This window comes from Manis javanica, chromosome 17 (assembly GCF_040802235.1).
Source record: "Manis javanica isolate MJ-LG chromosome 17, MJ_LKY, whole genome shotgun sequence".
NCBI lineage: Eukaryota > Metazoa > Chordata > Mammalia > Pholidota > Manidae > Manis > Manis javanica.
The window spans coordinates 8552416-8570580 of NC_133172.1; the positions used below are offsets into that span (position 1 = coordinate 8552416).

General features: G+C 58.8%; 1 protein-coding gene across 2 annotated transcripts in view; it reads left to right on the forward strand.

The window, feature by feature from the left end:
- The window catches only part of STRN4 (striatin 4), a 25969-nt gene extending 10458 nt beyond the window's left edge, over window positions 1–15511 (forward strand). Inside the window, exons 5-18 of one of the 2 annotated variants that reach the window (XM_037005017.2) lie at window positions 707–904; window positions 3108–3249; window positions 6607–6766; window positions 7317–7430; window positions 7761–7876; window positions 9600–9775; window positions 9884–9931; window positions 10223–10344; window positions 11479–11649; window positions 11821–11961; window positions 12415–12513; window positions 12693–12779; window positions 14189–14424; window positions 14591–15511. In XM_037005017.2, the coding sequence (XP_036860912.1) occupies window positions 707–904; window positions 3108–3249; window positions 6607–6766; window positions 7317–7430; window positions 7761–7876; window positions 9600–9775; window positions 9884–9931; window positions 10223–10344; window positions 11479–11649; window positions 11821–11961; window positions 12415–12513; window positions 12693–12779; window positions 14189–14358 (1744 nt within the window). In that variant the 3' untranslated portion in view covers window positions 14359–14424; window positions 14591–15511. The remainder of the gene's footprint in view (window positions 1–706; window positions 905–3107; window positions 3250–6606; window positions 6767–7316; window positions 7431–7760; window positions 7877–9599; window positions 9776–9883; window positions 9932–10222; window positions 10345–11478; window positions 11650–11820; window positions 11962–12414; window positions 12514–12692; window positions 12780–14188; window positions 14425–14590) is intronic. The other variant, XM_037005018.2, reaches the window with a different exon arrangement.
- Window positions 15512–18165: the final 2654 nt, after the last annotated feature.

Genomic DNA, 18165 nt, shown 5'->3' on the forward strand with positions numbered 1-18165 from the left:
AGAGGACCAGCAGGGGACTCTTATATCTTTTGAAGCCACAGATAACTGTAATTGATTTGTTACCCCCTTTAGTTTTTAGAGCAGTCCCAGCTGGCTTGAGCTTTTTTAAACTGCAGAAGTAATACATGCGCATCTGTAGAAGTGAGTAGTGTAAGTTGCAAAAGTTCCTCTTAACATCTCTTATCTCTTTCTCCCGAGGTCACGGTTATTAAGTTCAGTGTCTGTCCTTCAGGCCTTGTGGGGGGCATACTACAGATGTGAGTTTGTGTGTGGTCTCTCCCTGCACACACATCAACACTACCAACACTCCAATGGTACAGAACACGTAACTGGCAGTTTATGTTAAGCCGTTTCTCTGGGCCATCTTTCCTTGGTGCTCTGCCTCGTTTATTGTCTGCCTGGTGCCCCCATCAGTGATTGGCTTTCATTGTCCTCGCAAGTGGACATGTAGCGTGGTCCCTGCATTTTTGGCTACCCGCCAGCATTGAGGCGAGCATCTGTGTGACAGCATGGTGCTTGTGCACAAAGGCTTCCGCTGAAAATGGTCTTGAAAGTGAAGCAGCAGGGCAAGGGCTATGCTTGTTTAAAATTTTGGTGTATAGTCTTAATTTGCTCCTCCAAAAGGGCTATTCAATTTGCATCAGCCCCCCCAGTATCTAAAGAAGCTAGGAGACACCTGACTCCTGCCAGTTCTGCTTCCCTGCAGGTACCTGGAAGAGGTGGGCTACACAGACACCATCCTGGACATGCGGTCCAAGCGCGTGCGGTCCCTCCTGGGCCGCTCATTGGAGCTGAATGGGGCCATGGAACCTAGTGAAGGCGGTCCCAGGGCCACGCCGGGCCCTGGGGGGCTCACTGGTGGCGAGTCACTGCTAGTGAAACAGATCGAGGAGCAGATCAAGAGGTGAGCCCTTGGGCCTGGCGGGTATGTGCCCTCTTTCCTCCTGGTGAAGTCCAGTGTCAGAAAGTCAGCAGTGCTGCCTGTGCTCTGGGAGCCTTTTCCTTCCTGGAATGTGTTGTGGGCTTGTTTGTTTCAAACCCTTGATTATGGGATCTGCAGATTCTGTTCTGGGTCCCCCGCACATTTCCTCCCAAGTATTGCCTCCGTGCTGAGGCGCACCACAGCTCTTCTCTAACCCAGCCCCTCACCTGCAGCTCAGGCCTGCCTTCAGCACCCCGGAGCACCTGCTGCAGGTGGCCCCGGGCAACGTGCTGGGTCCCGTGGGGAGCAAAGCACACAGTTGCCACCCTCGGGAGCTCTTATTTGTTCATGCTTTCATCAGTAGTTATTTGGCAAAATAAATAATGCAACATTAGGTGATCCTAGATATGAGGTGCTGTGAAGCGAACGAAAGGTACTAAGAAAGAATGACAGGAGAAATAACGCTGCTTTGGGTGAGACACATGGGGAGACCCTCTTCAAGGAGGTGTCTGTTGGGAAGAGAACTGCATGAAATGGAGGGTGAGCCACACAAGTAGCTGGAAGGAGAATGTTCTAGGCAGGGGAACAACAAGTGTAAAGGTTCTGAGACGTGAGGGGCTTGGCATGTTCAGGAACCAGCAGGGGCCGACACGGCTGCAGGGGAGTGAGCACGTGGGGGTTATGGTCTGTGGTGAGGCTGAAATCTCGGGGGACAGATCAAATAGGGCCTTAGGGCATGATAAGGGGATTGGATTCCACTCTAAGGGTTGTGGGAAGCCAGTGGTTTGAGCAGGGAGTGACATAATCTGATCTGTGTGGTCTGCTCTGAGGAGAGACTGCAGGAGGGCAGGTGTGGGAGCGGGAGATGCCCGTGAGGCCCCTGCAGTGTCCGGGCCAGAAGGGGTCAGCCACTCTATAGGTTTTTAGGGTGAGTTGACAGGATTCAAAGGATGGCAGTGAGGGAGAGGAAAGGTGAGTGGGGATGACTCCAGGGTGTGCTCTGAGCAGCCGGGAATGTCACTGACCTTGGTGGAGAAGGCGAGGAGCAGAGCATCAAGGGGTGCCCATTGATGCTGGAGCTTGAGGGGGGCCTGGTGACCCCAGTGCAGGTGTTGAGTACCTAGAAGGTACAGCTCTGAGTACCTAGCCTGGAGCCCAGGGAGCCCCTGGTTTCCAAACTCAGCTCTAGTTCATCGGCACATGGGCAGTTTTTAAAAGCAATGGTTGAAAGCCATGGGGCCTTTGCTGTCGCTGAGGGAGAGGTTACAGTGAGGAGGTCCAGGCCGAGCCCTGGGGCCTCTCCACAGCTGTGGAGAGAGGGGCAAGGGATGGGAGGATGCACCAGCCAAGGAGGCCGAGGCGGGCAGCCCTCATTTTAGGAGGAGACCCTGCAGGTGGCTGGCATGCAGGCAGCGGAGCGCAGAGGTGCTCTGAGGGCTGGGCAGCAGGAGGCCAGGAAGTGAGTGCTGGGTTTGGACCTGGGAAGAGTTGCTCTCCACCAACAGCAGCCATAGACATGGGCAACTGACCAGAACTCTCTAGAACATCAGCCTAGGTAAAAAAGGAGGGTGTTTGCATCTCTATGCACTCTGAGTTCTACGCTGCCGTCTTGTTTGGGCAAATGCTCCTTTGCTAAACTTTGTCATCCAGTTGGAGACGTTAAACAGTAGGCCCAGAGGTGGAGACAAGAGCCTCCTGTCAGTGGGAAGGGTGTGGGCTCTCTGGTGGCCAGGCTGGCTGGGGGCGCCCAAGCTTTTGTGGAGTGGCCAGTTCCTCTTCCCTGCAGGCATGTCTCTGCCAGTCACCTGGCCTGCGCTGGGATCTGGCAGGGCCGTGAGGACAGCGCTGCTGAGTCCGTGGCCCTTTCTTGTCTTCTCCTGACTCAGTGCTTGCAGGAGACGTGTGGTCAGGGTTGGGGGTTAGTCCTTGAACTGTGGGACAGAGCTCTGTGAGGAAGTAGGACCCAGGCTGTGGTCCGATGAGGGTTCTAGTTGGGGTGAGCACCTGGCAGAGGCTGGGACTGGAGCCCTGTGTGTGGTCAGGGTCAAGGCTCCTTTGGGGTGAGTATGCACTCAGCCCTGCTGAGAGCTGGGTCCAGGCTCTGGCCACCAAGCCTTGGCATCCTCCCATCGGAGCCTTGCCGCCTGGCAGGACTAACATCCCCTCTGCCCCCTGTCGTGGGCAGGAATGCGGCGGGTAAAGATGGCAGAGAGCGCTTGGGTGGCTCGGTGCTGGAGCAGATTCCCTTCCTGCAGAACTGTGAGGATGAGGACAGCGACGAGGACGATGAGCTGGACAGTGTGCAGCATAAGAAGCAGCGCGTGAAGGTAAGCTCGTGGCCCCAAGGACGTCCCCTCCCCGCCCCACCTTCTCCAAGAGGACCCCCTGTTTTGTGTATCAGCAGTAGAGTACCCCTCTGGGTGCCGTCGGGGGTTCCTTATGGACTGGCCTGAATGGCCCGATCGTGTCCCTTCCCAGAGTCCCCATCTCCGTTCCAGCCATGCCCTCGCCTCAGCAACCTTCAGAGGTGCCTAGTCCTTGCTGCCAGGGCCTGCCTCTTCTCCCCCTCCTCCCGTCATTCTCTCCATGCTGCCTCCTTCAGCTGCCAGGCGCCGCAGAGGCCTCTCCTGACCGCTCCGGACTAGGCCACTCCCCACCCTGCCCTCACATGGCACTCTCCCTTGGGTCAGCCCAATCACTGCCAGACTTACATCTTTTGCTGTGACGTGGCACTCTGTCTCCCCTAGCAGGTGGTGAGCTCCGCCAGATGGGGACTACATGGGTCTTCTCACTGTTCTCCCAGTGCCCTGAATGCATGTGTCTGGGCCCAGGGTTCAGCCTGGGTGGAGGCTAGGGCTCAGCCTGGAACCAGGTTGGGGGCTCTGTGGGGGACATGCTAGTGTGAGAGTGTCCAGTCTGTTGCTGATGTCCGGGCCCAGGGACACTGCCTGCAGGGGAGTCCAGGCCTCAACTTGGCCTCAAGATACAGGTGCCACCACATTTCACCCCACTCCTGAACTGTCAGAGCCCTGTGCTCCTGTCATCGTGACAGTTCTGTCAGGTGTGGCAGAGTCTCATCTGTCCGCAGACATCATTTTGGGCATTCGTGGGCCAAGCTCTGTGCTGGCAGCAAGGACATGGAGACACAGACGTCCAATCCCCGACAGGGAGGAAGGAGCCTGTGGCCCGCAGCAGGCTTATAGGTAGTTGTGTGGAGGGACGGGCCACAGTGGAGGCAGGGGTGGGTGCTTGTGAAGCAGGGAGCTGCTGAAGGTTGCCTCAGAGGCTTTCCTTAAACCAGCTTTCCCAGCGTGTCCCCATTCCTTCCTCCGCAGACTCACCTCAGATGCTCCCTCCTCTAGGAAGCCCTCTCTGACCTCCTTGCTCCCCTCCCCCAGTGAGCTCCCCGACCCTGATCTGTCCACTTGGGGTCCTCCCCGTTTGGTGTCGGGCCTGCATCCCTCCTCTCCCGTCCCTGCGAGGGGCCAGGTCTGTCTTGGCTTCTGCTCTGTCTCCAGCTCAATCTGGGGTCCTACCCGGATGAGGTGCTCATTGAATGCACAGAACCAAACCACTTGAATTGGGGTTATAGGAAGAAGCAGGATGTCTCCAAGTTTGGGGTCTCTGATGCTGTTTCCTGGTCCCTCCTGCCCCCTTGGGATTTTCACTCCTTTTTGAGGTCTTAACCTCAGCCTCCTCTAGGAAACCTTCCCATGCCTGTCTGCTCCTCCAATCAAATTATTGCTGACTTCCTTATACTTCCTCAGGCCTTGATATCTGTCACCACACTTGTCCCAGGTGCCCCAAGGGTTGGCTCATTGTGTCGGGGTCTCATGACTCCCCAGACCATCTGTCCCCACATAGCAGACCTTCAGGGACCAGACTGATTCAGAAGACCTGCTGGTGACTCCCTATGTGGCCGCTGGCCTGCCCGTGTAACTCTGGGCATGTGATTCTCTTTGTCTTGGCTTTCATTTCAAGGGCTAATAGTCCCTGTCTCTAGGTTGTTGAAGATTTAATTAGAACGAGCTGATGCATGGGAAGCCCTGGGCTGCACGGCCGCTCACCATGCCAAGTGCCCAGTGAGGTAGTACTGGCAGTCCTGGGCAGTGGTGCGGCACGGCCAGGCCCAGGCTGTGTTGGCAGGACAGCCTTGCAGGGCTCCTTCTCACAGACCCGTCAGAGATGTCTGTTACCGTTCACACTCCGGCACAGCCCCGGCCCTGGCGCTGCCTCTCCGCACATGCTGTCTCATCCTTGACCACAGGTCTTCTCTGGGAAGGGAAGAGGCAGGCGCCCATGGCCCATCTTTCTGGTCCTCCTGCGCAGGCCAGGGCCCGGCCCTTCACAGGTGCTTGAGTGTTGTGGCCTCAAACTCCTACCCTTCTGACCCGGCCTGGGGGGCTGAGCCCATGGGACGAGGTCAGCCGCATTCTCGAGGAGCTCGCAGTCTAACGCTGGCCCAGGACATGGTCCAGGCAGGGAAAGGGTTCCCTGGAAGAGGTAGTGTGTCTGGGGGTCCTCACAATCCCAGTGCTGGGGCTGGGGGTGAGGGGGGGTGTTGTTCTTAAGAGAGCACTTCAAGCAGAACTCAGATGTCCAAATTTGAAAATTCTGAAATTCCCTTTAAGCCATCACAGTGCAGGGTTTGAGGTCCCCAGTGCATGGCCCCTGGATGATACTTTGTGTAAAATGTGGTGCTTATAGCATGAGAGGGTAAGAATCACAAGCAAGACGTCATTTTATGAGACCGTGTATAAAAGGTGTCTGCGTGTAGGGAAATGCAGGCGCCGTGTTTCTCCTAAATTCACCAGTCTGGAATGGGGACCAAGCTTTGGAGTTGAGGAAAATGACAATTTGGTTCCCACCCCCGGTTCAGACCAGCTGCAGGAAATGCAACTTCTCACTCAGTATTCACTTGCCCAGCATTCCCCTTCTCAGGATGGAGGAGCTGGGTTGTTTCATTCTGAGAGCAGTACATCCTTGTTATATAAGAGAACAAAAATTCGCCAACATGGAAAGTCATAAGGCAGCCCTGAAGAGCCCGCGGCCGGCTCTCACCGCAGAGCTGTCCTGTGCGTGAGGAGGGGCTCCAGCCTGGCGACCTGGGGCAAGGGCGTCACTCCGCTCGGCCTCCACTCCCTCAGTGGCGAAATGGGAAAATCATTAGAATAATGGTGACTACTCGCGGGGTTGAAGTCACATGGTTGAAGCATATTTAGTGCACCTAATAAGGCAGAGAGGCTGGTGGTGTGTTTGGTAAGTATTTATTATTACTGTTACACCCATGGGTCTGTTCTCGCTTTAGCTGTGTGCCTCCGTACACTCGCAGACACAGGCACAGATGTGTGTGCCCTTTCCCCAGAAACAGGTGGTCGTATCACTCGACCTGACTTCAAGAGGTGGGGGCTCCAAACCAAGGCTGGCCGGTGGCGCCGGTTAGGAGCAGCGTCTGAAGGCTTCCAGCAGGGGGCGCGCGGCTCCCCTGGTGGAGCTGTGGGAAGGGAGCTGGTGGCTGGGGCCTGTGCTTCCAGGCAGGGCCAGGTAGACGGACGGGACTGACCTACTAAGAGACCAGGTTTTAGCTTATCCTGGCTTATCTTGTAGAGTGGGTTTATCTTAGAGTGGGTGGGCTGGGCTCTGGCAAGAGCCCCCTGACCTGTCTGGTTTTCTTGATGCCCCAGCTGCCCTCTAAGGCCCTGGTACCCGAAATGGAGGATGAGGACGAGGAGGATGACTCAGAGGATGCCATCAACGAGTTTGATTTCTTGGGCTCCGGAGAGGACGGGGAGGGCTCTCCAGACCCTCGGCGAGGCACAGGAGAGGGGACCCACCGTGAGCTGGGTGAGCTGAGGGCTTCTGGCCAGCCTTCTTCACCAAGTGTGGTGGGGACACACACAGCTGCCTGCAGCTGCTTCCTGCCCCAGGGTCTCCACCGGACGGACACGCTTCCTGAGAGGAGGGTGGCCAAGGAGAGCAGGAGATCCGAGCCGCGGAGGCCAGGCCCTCCCCCCTTCCCTGGAAACCCCCCTGGCGATGCAGGCAGGCCCGGCTCTTCCTGAAGCAGGGCCTTCAGCCTGCCGTTCGATGCTCCAGATCCTGGCAGACCTCGGGGGGAGAGCAGGATGAGGACCGGGAGGAAGTGCTGCATCTTCCTCCTGTCCTGCGACTCCAAGCTGCCAGGCCCTCGGCGACACTAGCATGGCTGGGGACTGAGGCCCCGGCGAGGGCGGCCCACAGAGGGTCCCGGCTCAGTATGTCCCCTTTGCCTGTCCCGCCTTCCCGAGCCCCGCTGCTCTGGGGCCAGGCGTGCCAGCTTCCCACAGTTGCAGGAGAAACCTCTGCCGGTGGGTGAGCTGGTAGGCCACTCCTGCCTTGTGCCCTGTTCCTGCAGAAAGCCGGCGGGTCAAACTCCAGGGAATTTTGGCTGACCTTCGGGATGTGGATGGGCTGCCCCCCAAAGTGACCGTTCCACCTCCTGGCACACCCCAGCCCCGGCCACATGAAGGTAAGAGGCCCCTCCACCCGGCGCAGTGCCGTGGGACCCATGGCACAGGGAGGCTGCAGGGCTAAGCCCAGGGTTTCTGTGTCCTTAGAGTTGAAGTCCAGCCTCTACTCTGCAGCCTCCCTGTCCCAAAAGTTCGTCTGTCTGTCTCCCTCTTTGTGTCTGTCCTGCCCTGTCTGTCTGTCCCTTCCTGTCTCTCTCTCCAGCTGTGATTCTTGATCTTATCTTCTCCCTCTCTCTCTCTCTTACTCCTCACCTCTCTCCACCTCTCTCTGGCTCTCTCTCTCTCTCTCCCTGCCCCTCTCTGCCCCCTCCCTCCCCTCCCCCTACCAGGTTCCTTTGGCTTCTCCTCAGACGTTTTCATCATGGACACTATCGGGGGCGGGGAGGTGAGCCTGGGGGACTTGGCAGATCTCACCGTCACCAACGACAACGACCTCAGCTGTGATGTAAGTTCTCAGGGTGCCCCAGCCCCCTGTGGCCCCATTGGGCATCCCACACAGCTCCCTCACTGGCCAGGCTCTGGCTCACTGGCCTGTGCCCTGTCCCGTAGGCAGGGTGCTGTGAGATCGTCCAGCAGCTCACCCTGTTTTACACAGGCGTCTGGGTGCACATGGGCGAAGGAACTTGCCCAGGCTCACTGATGGGTGGGGCCTGGACAAGTGGAGCCTATGTCCAAGTCACTGGCAGGCTGCTTCTCCCTCGGCTTACATGCACCTCAAGTCCAGGATCCCCCCACCCCTGTCCTCCGGGGCTGGGGTCCGAGTGAGGGGGTACTCAATCAAAATACAGACTCAGGAGGCAGAGGCTCTGGGGTGGCACAGTGTGGGTAAAGTCTGTGCAGGTAGGAGCTGAGCTGACCTTTGGAGGCAAGATGGCCTAAGCCAAAACCCAGAAGGTCAGGCCAGTCTGGTGGAATGGGGACTGATGGGGCAGGCAGTTGTTCTGGGTGAAAGACCTTAGGGCTAGTGTCTGAGCAGGAGGCCCATGGGTGGACCTCTTGCCTTATGGGAATCTCTGAAGTGGGAATCTCCAGAGAACCTTGGCCACAGCTTTTAGCCAGATCTCAAGTGGTAGGGCACTGCTGCAAGATTAGGGCCCTGCTGTGGGGTGCTGGGAAGTGAGGCCAGAGTGGAGGCCTTCAGCAAGGGAGTGTGCCTCAAAATGTGCCCCCTTCCTGGGGAGTGGCAGTAAGGTTTACTCAAACGGCTCTGCTACCCTTAACCTCCAGCGTGGCAGTGATGGCTAAAGTGGGGGCCTTGGGAGACAGAGCCCAAAGGGGCTCATCAGTGTGAACCTCGGGGTGGGGCCCTAAGGCTTACCTCACTGCCCGCCTGCTCGTCATCTTTCCCTTCCTCGGCCTCAGCTCAGCTCTCACCACCACCAGCCATGGGGCTGTGCGCAGTGTCTCTGGGACTTCCCCAGGGGACTGTTGATCACTCACCAGTTTCTCCCCATTGTGTGTGCTTGTCCCCATTTCTACTCCCCGGTATCTGGTCAAAATGCCTGCTCCTTCCCTGGGAGACTTCCCTCCTGACCTCTTAACCTCTCTCTCTCTGCATCCACTCCTACCTTCCCTAAGCCATGTTGTTTCCCCACTCTAAACCCTTCCGTAGCTCCCCATAGCTTACTTAGGATGAGATGCAAATTCCTGCATGTGGCTCAGGCCAGTCTTCCTGGCCTCATCTTCTGCCACTTTCCCCAGCTTCTGCATCCTAGGCCTTCTCTTGTGCCCTGACTTGCTTGTGTGGCCTCTTGCCTCAGGGACTTTGCACATGCCGCTTCCTTCCTCAGTTCATCCCCCAATCTGGTTAAGTCCTGCTCATTTGTCACTTCCTCAGGAAAGCCTTGTTAACCCCCACAGAGGTCAGGTACCTCCTCCCAGTGCATTTTGGACTCAGCACTGCTCCTGGTTCGCAATCCCGTGCATTAGCAGGATGATCTGAGTGTCTCCCCGATCCCCTCTGAGCTGGGAGATTCCCAAGGAGTCAAGTTCACATGCTTTCCCCAGAATCTAGCAGGAACTTGTGTGGGAGAGGAGGCTGCTGCCAGGCCAGTTTATGAGGGTGCTTCACATGGGTTTGGGTGTGGGGGGGTGGTCCTGGTGGTCGATGTCTGTGTGGGACAGCCTGCCGGGACGGACAAGACGCTGACACAGCTGCCCAACCCCAGCTCTCTGACAGCAAAGATGCCTTTAAGAAGACATGGAACCCTAAATTCACCCTCCGCTCACACTATGATGGCGTCCGCTCCCTGGCTTTCCACCACAGCCAGTCGGCCTTGCTCACTGCCTCTGAGGACGGCACACTCAAGCTCTGGAACCTTCAGAAGGCCGTCACAGCCAAGAAGTGAGGGCAGCACCCCAGGGGTAGAGCAGTGGGGTAAGGGCATCTGGACCCAGAGGACAGGCTGGTCAGGGACTTGCGGAGACACCTGGCTCCTCTCTCTGCCCACAGGAATGCTGCACTAGACGTGGAACCCATCCATGCCTTCCGGGCTCACAGGTAGGGAAGTGCCCCCTGAGACTTCTGACCCTCGGCCTCCTCACTGGCATTCTTGGGGCCGATGGCAGCAGATGGCAGGAGGGTTCCATGCCTCTCTGTAGATGTTGGAGGAGGAAATAGACATGTGGGGGTGGAAGTGAAGGTAGGGGACAGGCAGCCAGTGCCCCAGATGCTAAATTCCCTTTGGCCATTCCTGGAAAATGCCAGTAGAGACTGTCCAGGTCCTGTGGGGCTAAGGGCAGGGCCAGCACTGTTTTCCATCTCCCCCTCACCCACCTTTGTATCCTTCAGGGGCCCCGTGCTGGCCGTAGCCATGGGCAGCAACAGCGAGTACTGTTACAGCGGCGGGGCAGATGCCCGCATCCACAGCTGGAGGGTCCCGGACCTCGGCATGGACCCCTATGATGGTTACGGTGAGGACAGCTCCCTCCCTTGCCTTCCTTTCCCCCACCCGTGTCAAGGGGGGCCTCTGCCCACGCCTAACCCTGCACCAAGGGCTCTATGTCTGGGTGTGCGTAGAGCAGCGTCATTCCACCCGGGACTGAGCAGGATGAGGCGGGAATGGCGGTGGTGCGGGAGGCTTGCACAGAGGAGCTGGTGGTTGAGCTGACTCGGAATCAGCCCTGGCTCTGCGGTCTGGCAGCACTTGGCGCTCAGGGGTCAGCCAGTGCCGCTTACATGGCTGAGCGGAGGGAGTCGGTGAGGAGGGAGTAGAGCAGGTGCGATGGGGGCAGCTAGCTGAGCCGGGTGGTCAGCAGTTGGCACTATTTCCTCGGGTCACCTTCTGGAGCTACATGGAGAAGTGACCAGACTGTCACTTGTGTTCAGTGGCTGTCCACCAACCCTCTGATACCACTTTTGATCACACATGTGGCTCCATATCGCAGTCCTGTCATGGCAGAGTTTAGAGGTCTGTGTCTCCCCTCAAGGAACGTAACACCTTTTTCCAGAGAACAGGCTCCACCAGTCCCAGACAGTGTATGCTCTGGGTCAGGCGGGCTGCCGCACACTGGGGGTCAGCAGGGCCCAACCAGAGAGCCCTGTGTGGACTCCAGTGACCAGGGAGGCAAAGGTGGGAACAGCCAGAGGGCTTTGGAGAGCCTGGCAAGGCTTGCACATGGGGACAGAAAAGCCTGCAGGGGCCAAGGGCAGGGCTGACCTGCAGGGTCCAGGTCTCAGGGCCACAGAACCACCAGTATTCTTTTTTCTCTTAAGTTCTAAAAATTATGTATCAAGCACCTACTTTGTGCCAGGCACTGTAGTGAGCCCTGGGGGGCAGCAGTGAACAGAGGGAAATCCCACCCTCTGGAGCTCCCATTCCGGGGTGCGTTCAGAGCCCTAAAATCATCCCAGAAGAACTAAGGACCAGTGTGAGCAGCTACAGGGCAGGCTCCCACCGTGACAGCTCTGGTGGCATGCAGGTCCCGGCCGTGAGAAGCTGGGTGAATGGGTAGCTCCCGCCCAGCCGGGTCTCACCGTGCTCCAGGCTGTCTCGGGTGGGGCTGGCAGCCCTGATGGGGCCCCTTTCCTCCCTTGGGTGAGTCCAGACCCGAGTGTCCTGAGCCACATCCTAGAGGGCCATGGGGACGCTGTGTGGGGCCTGGCCTTCAGTCCCACCTCCCAGCGCCTGGCCTCCTGCTCCGCTGATGGCACCGTCCGCATCTGGGACCCCAGCAGCAGCAGCCCAGCCTGCCTCTGTACCTTCCCCACGGCCAGTGGTAAGCGGGCTAGGGGGCAGCAGTGACCCTCACGGACTCGGGGGAGCAGTGTGGAGCTGGGAAGCAGGAGGGTGACTGCGGACGAGGGCCCAGGCTTCCTGACCCCCCATCCCCTGCCCCCAGGGCAGAACCGGCTGTGTTAAGCAGCCTTCCCTCCCCTCTGCCCCTCAGATCACGGGATCCCCACCTCAGTGGCCTTCACCAGCACCGAGCCTGCCCACATCGTGGCTTCCTTCCGCTCTGGCGACACTGTCCTGTGTGACCTGGAGGCTGGCAGTGCCCTCCTCACGCTTGAGTCCAGGAGTAGCAGTGGTAAGAGTTGCGCCGGGGCCAGGGGCTGGGTCTCAGTGCCTCCCCAGTCCCCCCTGTGCCTTTGGTGGCCAGTGCCCAGGCAACCAAGATGGCTCTTGTGCCTCCTGCTGGGGCTCTGAGCGGGAGGGGATAGGATCCGGGCCACTGCCCCTATGGCTCTTGGGAGGACTGAGAGGAGAGAGGTCACCAGGGACTCGCCTGGCAGGCCTGCTTGGGGGTGTGGATGGGCTGTTTTCATGTCTTGTCACCCCTCCTGCCCGACCCCCAAGCAGCCACAGTGTCGGCCTTACAGGCGCAGCCCTGTGGCCCAGAGGGGGGAGCTGCCGGGTACCCAGCCCTCCTTCACACCTGGGCAGAGGGTGGGGGTGTCAGATGGGGTTCTTCTCCTCTGCCTTTGTCCTGGTCTCCCTGAGTTCCCCCTGACATCCTTCCCTCCACCCCCTTTCTTTCCAGGCCCAACCCAGATCAACCAGGTGGTGAGTCATCCAAATCAGCCCCTCACCATCACTGCCCATGACGACAGGGGCATCCGCTTTCTGGACAACCGTACAGGTGCAGCCTGGTTTTCCCTGCTCCCCTGCTCCTCTGCTCCTGGGGCAGGGTTGGACGGGGCTCAGTGTCAGAGTGCCAGGTGCCTGTGTTGGAGGCACTCAGCGTCCCTCTAGCCCTTCCCCTTCCCAGGCGAGGTGCAGAGTGGGAACGTAACCTGCCACCCACCGTGCTCCCCTCAGGGAAATGCGTGCACTCCATGGTCGCCCACCTGGATGCTGTCACCTGCCTAGCTGTGGACCCCAATGGCGTATTTCTGATGTCGGGAAGTAAGTTGGGACCCTCCTGGCTTCTAAGGAACATGTGACTTCCCCAGTGGGGCAAGGGAGAGGAAAAGGACTATACCAGGGCACTGGCCTGGAGGGAGTGCCCTGGGGCCCCTGAGGCCGGGTGGCAGTGGGAGGGTTGTTAGAGTGGGGCCAGAATAGGAGCAGTCACAGTAGCAGGGTCAGCAAAGCTGTCTGTTCTCAGAGCCCACTGTGGGCTATTTCCTATACCATCTCATTTAATCTGAATAACCTGTGAGGTTGCTGCTATCCCCATTGTACAGATGTGGAAACGGAGGCTCAGAGAGGTTCTGGAACTTGATCACAGTGTAGTGGGTTGCAGGAATGAAGTTCGGCTAAATATCCACAAGCACTTTTGCACTGGTGTTCCCTGCTGTCTGTAGGCAAGGGTGCTGAGGCCCAGCACCTATGGGGCTGTGCCTGGAAGGGGTGAGGTGGGACTTAGGCAGATGAAGGAGGGCTGAAGCTCCCCAGGTGTGCTCTGAAGGTCCCTTTGGAGGCCAGCCTGCCGGCCTGCTGTGGAAAGGGGCTTCGGCTCACATCTGCCTGGCACCAGACCCTGGGGGTCAGCGAGGGGTGGGCCAGGGGTGGCGCAGGGGTCCCAGCTGAGGCTGTGGATGGCGTGGTGGGCCCATCCAGTCGTGCTCTCCATTTGCCCCAGGACAGTAGCAGTTGTCTCCAGGGAGGGTAGGTGAGGGGGGATGGTCAGTGAGACCAAGCCCGCGGCAGAGAGGATTTGGTGCAGGGTCAGAGTCCCCGTCCCCCAGCCCGCCCACAACCAAAGGGGCAGTGAGAACTGGCCTCAGTCCCGGCAGGCCTGATCCTTCTGAGGCCTGACCCAGGCGGCTCCCTCCGGTGGCTCCTGGCCCCCAAGGCCCAGCCCCAAGGCTGCCGGCTCTTTGACCTCCTCCCCACGCCCCTGCTCAGGCAGTTGCAGCCATGCCCACCTCCTCTCAGGCCTCAGGACCTTTCCCCTGGCTGTCCGTCGTTCCTGGAAGGCTCTCTCCCCTGGTATCCCCTTGGCCGTTCTGTCCCTCTGACTTGTGCTCAAAGTGCTCCTGACTACCTGGCACTGTTCTGTTCTCATGTTGACTTATTTCTCCCACTGGAATGTCCACACCACGTTGGGGAGGGGATTTTCCCATTTTGTTCACTGGACCTGCAGGGCCCAGGACACAAAATGCTTGGTGACTGGATGGGTGGATGACAAGTGGGGATAGAGGGTTCTTCAGGCTGGGTGTCCAGTAACTGGGTGGGGAAGAGGCTTGATTGCCCATCTGACTAAGGCCTCCAGTGGAAGCCAGCTGAGGGGCTCAGGGGATGGATCTGAGCTTGGAGCTGGCGGTACTCAGTGCTGCTGGGTGAACCCCTTTGTTCGCACACCTGCACAGGCCATGACTGCTCCCTGCGTCTCTGGAGCCTAGACAACAAAACCTGCGTGCAGGAGATCACGGCCCACCGCAAGAAGCACGAGGAGGCCATCCACGCTGTCGCCTGCCACCCCAGCAAGGCCCTTATTGCCAGTGCAGGCGCTGATGCCCTGGCCAAGGTCTTCGTATGATACCCACCTGGCCCTGTCCTGGCCGCCACGCTGGCTGGGGAGTGGGGCCAGGCAGGTGGGACTGAGGTGAGGGACTGGATGGGAGGGAGGCTTGGCCTTGGAGGGCAGAAACCTCTGGTGTCCTCCCCACAATGGGGCCCTCCAACACCACCCCTAGAGGGGCCCGGGGGCTGCCTTACCTCTTTTGCTCTGGGATCATGATCCAGTCTCCCCTCCCTTCTGTCTCCCACAGGTGACTCAGCCTCAGTCTGGAGGCCCAGAGGCCCGGCCTCTTCCCACCTGCCTTGGAGCCTGGAGGTGCTAACGGCCCCTTTCCCAGGAGGCCTTCCCCCATGGCCTGCCCATCCCGAGCAGCCAGCCTGGAGAGCCCCCAGAGGGAATCACCCTCCAGATGGCCTCTGGGAGTTTCCTGTCTGCCTTGACACCTGCTGCTGGTCTCTGAGCTGCCTTTTTGGGGGGCAGCACCACCAGGGCTGGGTGTCATTGGGGATCAGCTCTTTTAAGATGCCAGAAGGTGTCAGGTTCTCTCCTTGAACCTGACCCCTCTTTATCCTTCCGGACCTGGGTGGGAGCTGTGCTGGGAGGAACCCCAGGCACCCCTGCTCCTCCCTGCCAGGGGAGACAGGAACCAGCTGGACCCCAGGTTGTCCTCAGTGGGTGGGCCGGGCCTGGCCCATCCAGAAGCACACCCAGTGCACCCTCCTCCTCTCCAGTCCCTCAACACAGCTTTCCAGACACTACCCAGTACCTCCCAGGCCACTAACGGCCTGGGGAGCAGGTGATGTCCTCCGGGGAGGTGTAGCTCCCACCTCCCCCGTGGGCAGCCCCCCAGTTCTCCTCGGGGTCACCTGTGGGGAAAGTTGGCCTTCTCTTGCCCCTTCCTGGGACATGGAGGTCAGTGGAGTGGGTCCTCCAGGCCCCCATAACTCCTTGTACATCTGTATAAATAAATGGGATTTAAATGGAGCCCTGCCCCCACGTGGTTATCACTGTGTGATAGTCTGTCACTCTCCTCCTGGCCCTCCACTCTCTCCTTCTATTTATTTCACTCTTTTTTGGGTTCTGGCCCCTCCAGGTTCTTGTTTGTATAGCCCATCTCCTCTGCCCCGGACTTGTATGTGAAACTTGTCTCAATAAACCCTTTGGAGTAAGATGGGTGGCAGTCCTGACTATTGAGGAGACTGGGGACTTGGGGAGGAGTCAGTGGCTCTGCCTGCGTGGGTAGAGCTTGGAGAGGGGATAGGGTGGGTTGGGGTTTTGTGGTAGGGCTAGTGGGGGGGTGCGTGTGAGGGGCCCAGAGCTTGGGCAGTGTGTGGGTGGAGGGACGGAAGTGGGGGCACAGGACCGAATCTCCCTGTGCCCCTCTGTGTCCCTAAGCGCTCCCTCCCCAGGGGCCTCAGCAGCAGCCTCGGGGGCAGAGCCCTGACAAGTAGATGATGTGAGGGGCCGGTTCAGCTCAAGACTTTGTGGCCCGCCCCACGCCCATATGTGATGGGTGGTGGTGAGGCCAAAGGGCTACCCCGACTACCTACCCCTCTCCTCCCTGCCCTACACCTGGACTCATGGAGCAGGAAGGGAAGGCCTGGGACCTGCAGGCACAGAACACCCCAGCATCTGGGAGCTGCCCAAGGGAGCAGGTGATGCAGACACCCCATCCTTTACATGAGTCCCTTGCTTTCCCCAAGGTGGTCCAGTCATAGTGGTCAACTGTGTACTCAGCAGGAGCCAGACCCTGTGCTGAGGTGCTTACATGCCATTTCACTGGGTCCTCACAACCACCTCAAAAAACGGGGAGCATAGGGGTGTCCTCAGGGTTGCCAGCAGGTCATCAGAATTGTATCCAGTCCTGTGTGACTCCCTCTGCTTGCTACTAGGCCACCATCTACCAGCCAGGTATCCTTGAGCAAGTCCTGGCACCTTTGGCCTCAGCATCCTCTGAAATGGACATGACACTGATGCCACCTCCTGGGGTGTCAAGGGCTAATCCCCCAGTGCCCAGAATAGGACCTGGCCCCTAGCAGACCCCCTGAACCCTTGAGGAAGGATGAAGGCCTATAAACTGCACATTCGGGGTTAGTATTTCAATGTGACCATCATCTGTACATCTGGAAGAAGGGTACTGATGGGCAGATGGCCATCAAGTGACACCGACAGGAGCCCAGCTGTGGGCTCCATGTGGCCTCATTTCCCCTTCATCCCTCTGGGCTGGTAGCAGCTTCCCCAGGTGGTGGTTTGGGTTTTCGCTCCAGCCTCAAGACTTCCTTCCCCAGCCCCAGCCACCCCCGGATGTGGTGACAGACCGTGGTGACAGAATCGCTACTATACCAACCTCAGCCGCCCCCAACAGCTCATCTCCCAGCTCTCATCCCCAACGAGCCCTGCTGTTCCGGAACCCAGGTGGGCAGGTGGCCCATTTCTAATTGGGATGCCTTGGGAGCTCAAACCCGGACCTGAACTCTCGAGGAAGGGAGTGGTGTGGTAGCAACTCGTTTGGTGATGTTGAACACGTAAGTGTTCACAAGTTTTGCCTCTGAGGGTTCAGCTTCCTGTATGTAAACTAAATAGTAGCCACCCTTTTATTATTAGCTGGGGAGGAGAAATCAAGTCTAAATTGCTCCTGAACACGCTGGAGGAGGTGTTTTATGACAGGCCTGGCACATATAGGCCATCCATGGATACTTGCTGGATGACTGAATGAATGAACATACCCACCCATAAACTCTTGAACGCTTGAAGTGCCCCCCCTTTCTCTTTGCAATTTATAGCGATAGCCACCGTTTTACTGAACTGCTGTGTTCCAGACACCAGTATAGAATCTCACTAATCCCCACAAAGATCGTCAGTCTCTATCATCCCATCTAACAGATGGGAAACACGCTGAGAGAAGGGTAACCACCCACCTGAAGTATACAGAGAGGAAGACGCGCACATCAACCCAGGAGAACGATGAGTTCTCCATCAATGAAGTAGTATGGAGGTGTTGACCTCCCTTGTTACTATGGTCCTTTCAGGCACCCCAGGCCTCTGGCTCTTGGCCCTCCTCAGGGCTGAGGTGGAATGGGGAAGGAGACCACAGCCCTTCGCCGCAGCCCAGTGTCTGACTCCCTGCACAGATGACCCAGCCCTGGCCTCTCCAGTTTTCTCCATGCAACTTGCCCAAGGGCTCTGAACAGACTTAAGACAGCCCTTCTGCCCATCTGGAGGCCTCTGTCTTCCCATCTGTGAAATGGCCTGGAGCGTGAGGGGTTGAGGGAGAAGGGTGATGCTCTGAGAAAAGGGCGGCCGAGCCCAGAGAGCCCAGAGCAGGCTGGACCTGACGCCCTGTTTCCCACCCTTTCCCCTGCGGTGGGCGCCGGATGCCCGCCAGGCGAGACGGGCCCCCTTCCTTAAAGGGCCAGGCACCTTCTCAGCGCCGGCCCCACGACCTGTGACAGGGGTGAGGGTGGCTCGTCCCTCCCACTCCAGCTCAGGGAAAAGTTAACTTTCCAGATTTGGATGTGTGGGCGAGAAGAACCAGCCCCACTCCCCAGCCCCGCACCTCCCGCTCCAGGCCCTCCGACCCCGGCGGGGGTGGGGGTGTCGCCCCCTACTCGGAGGCGCCAGGCCCGCCCTCCCCTTCCGCCCCCGGCCCGTCGGCCAGCTCCGCCCTCTCCTTGACGTCACCTAAGCCGGCGCCGATTGGCCGACTGCGCCGTCGTTCCGGGCACTTCCTCTGGGCTGCTGTCGCCGAGTTAAACTTTGGAAAGAGAAAAAGAGCCACCCGCGCCCTGTGCCGGGAGACCCTCCCTCCCCCCCCGCCCCCCCCGC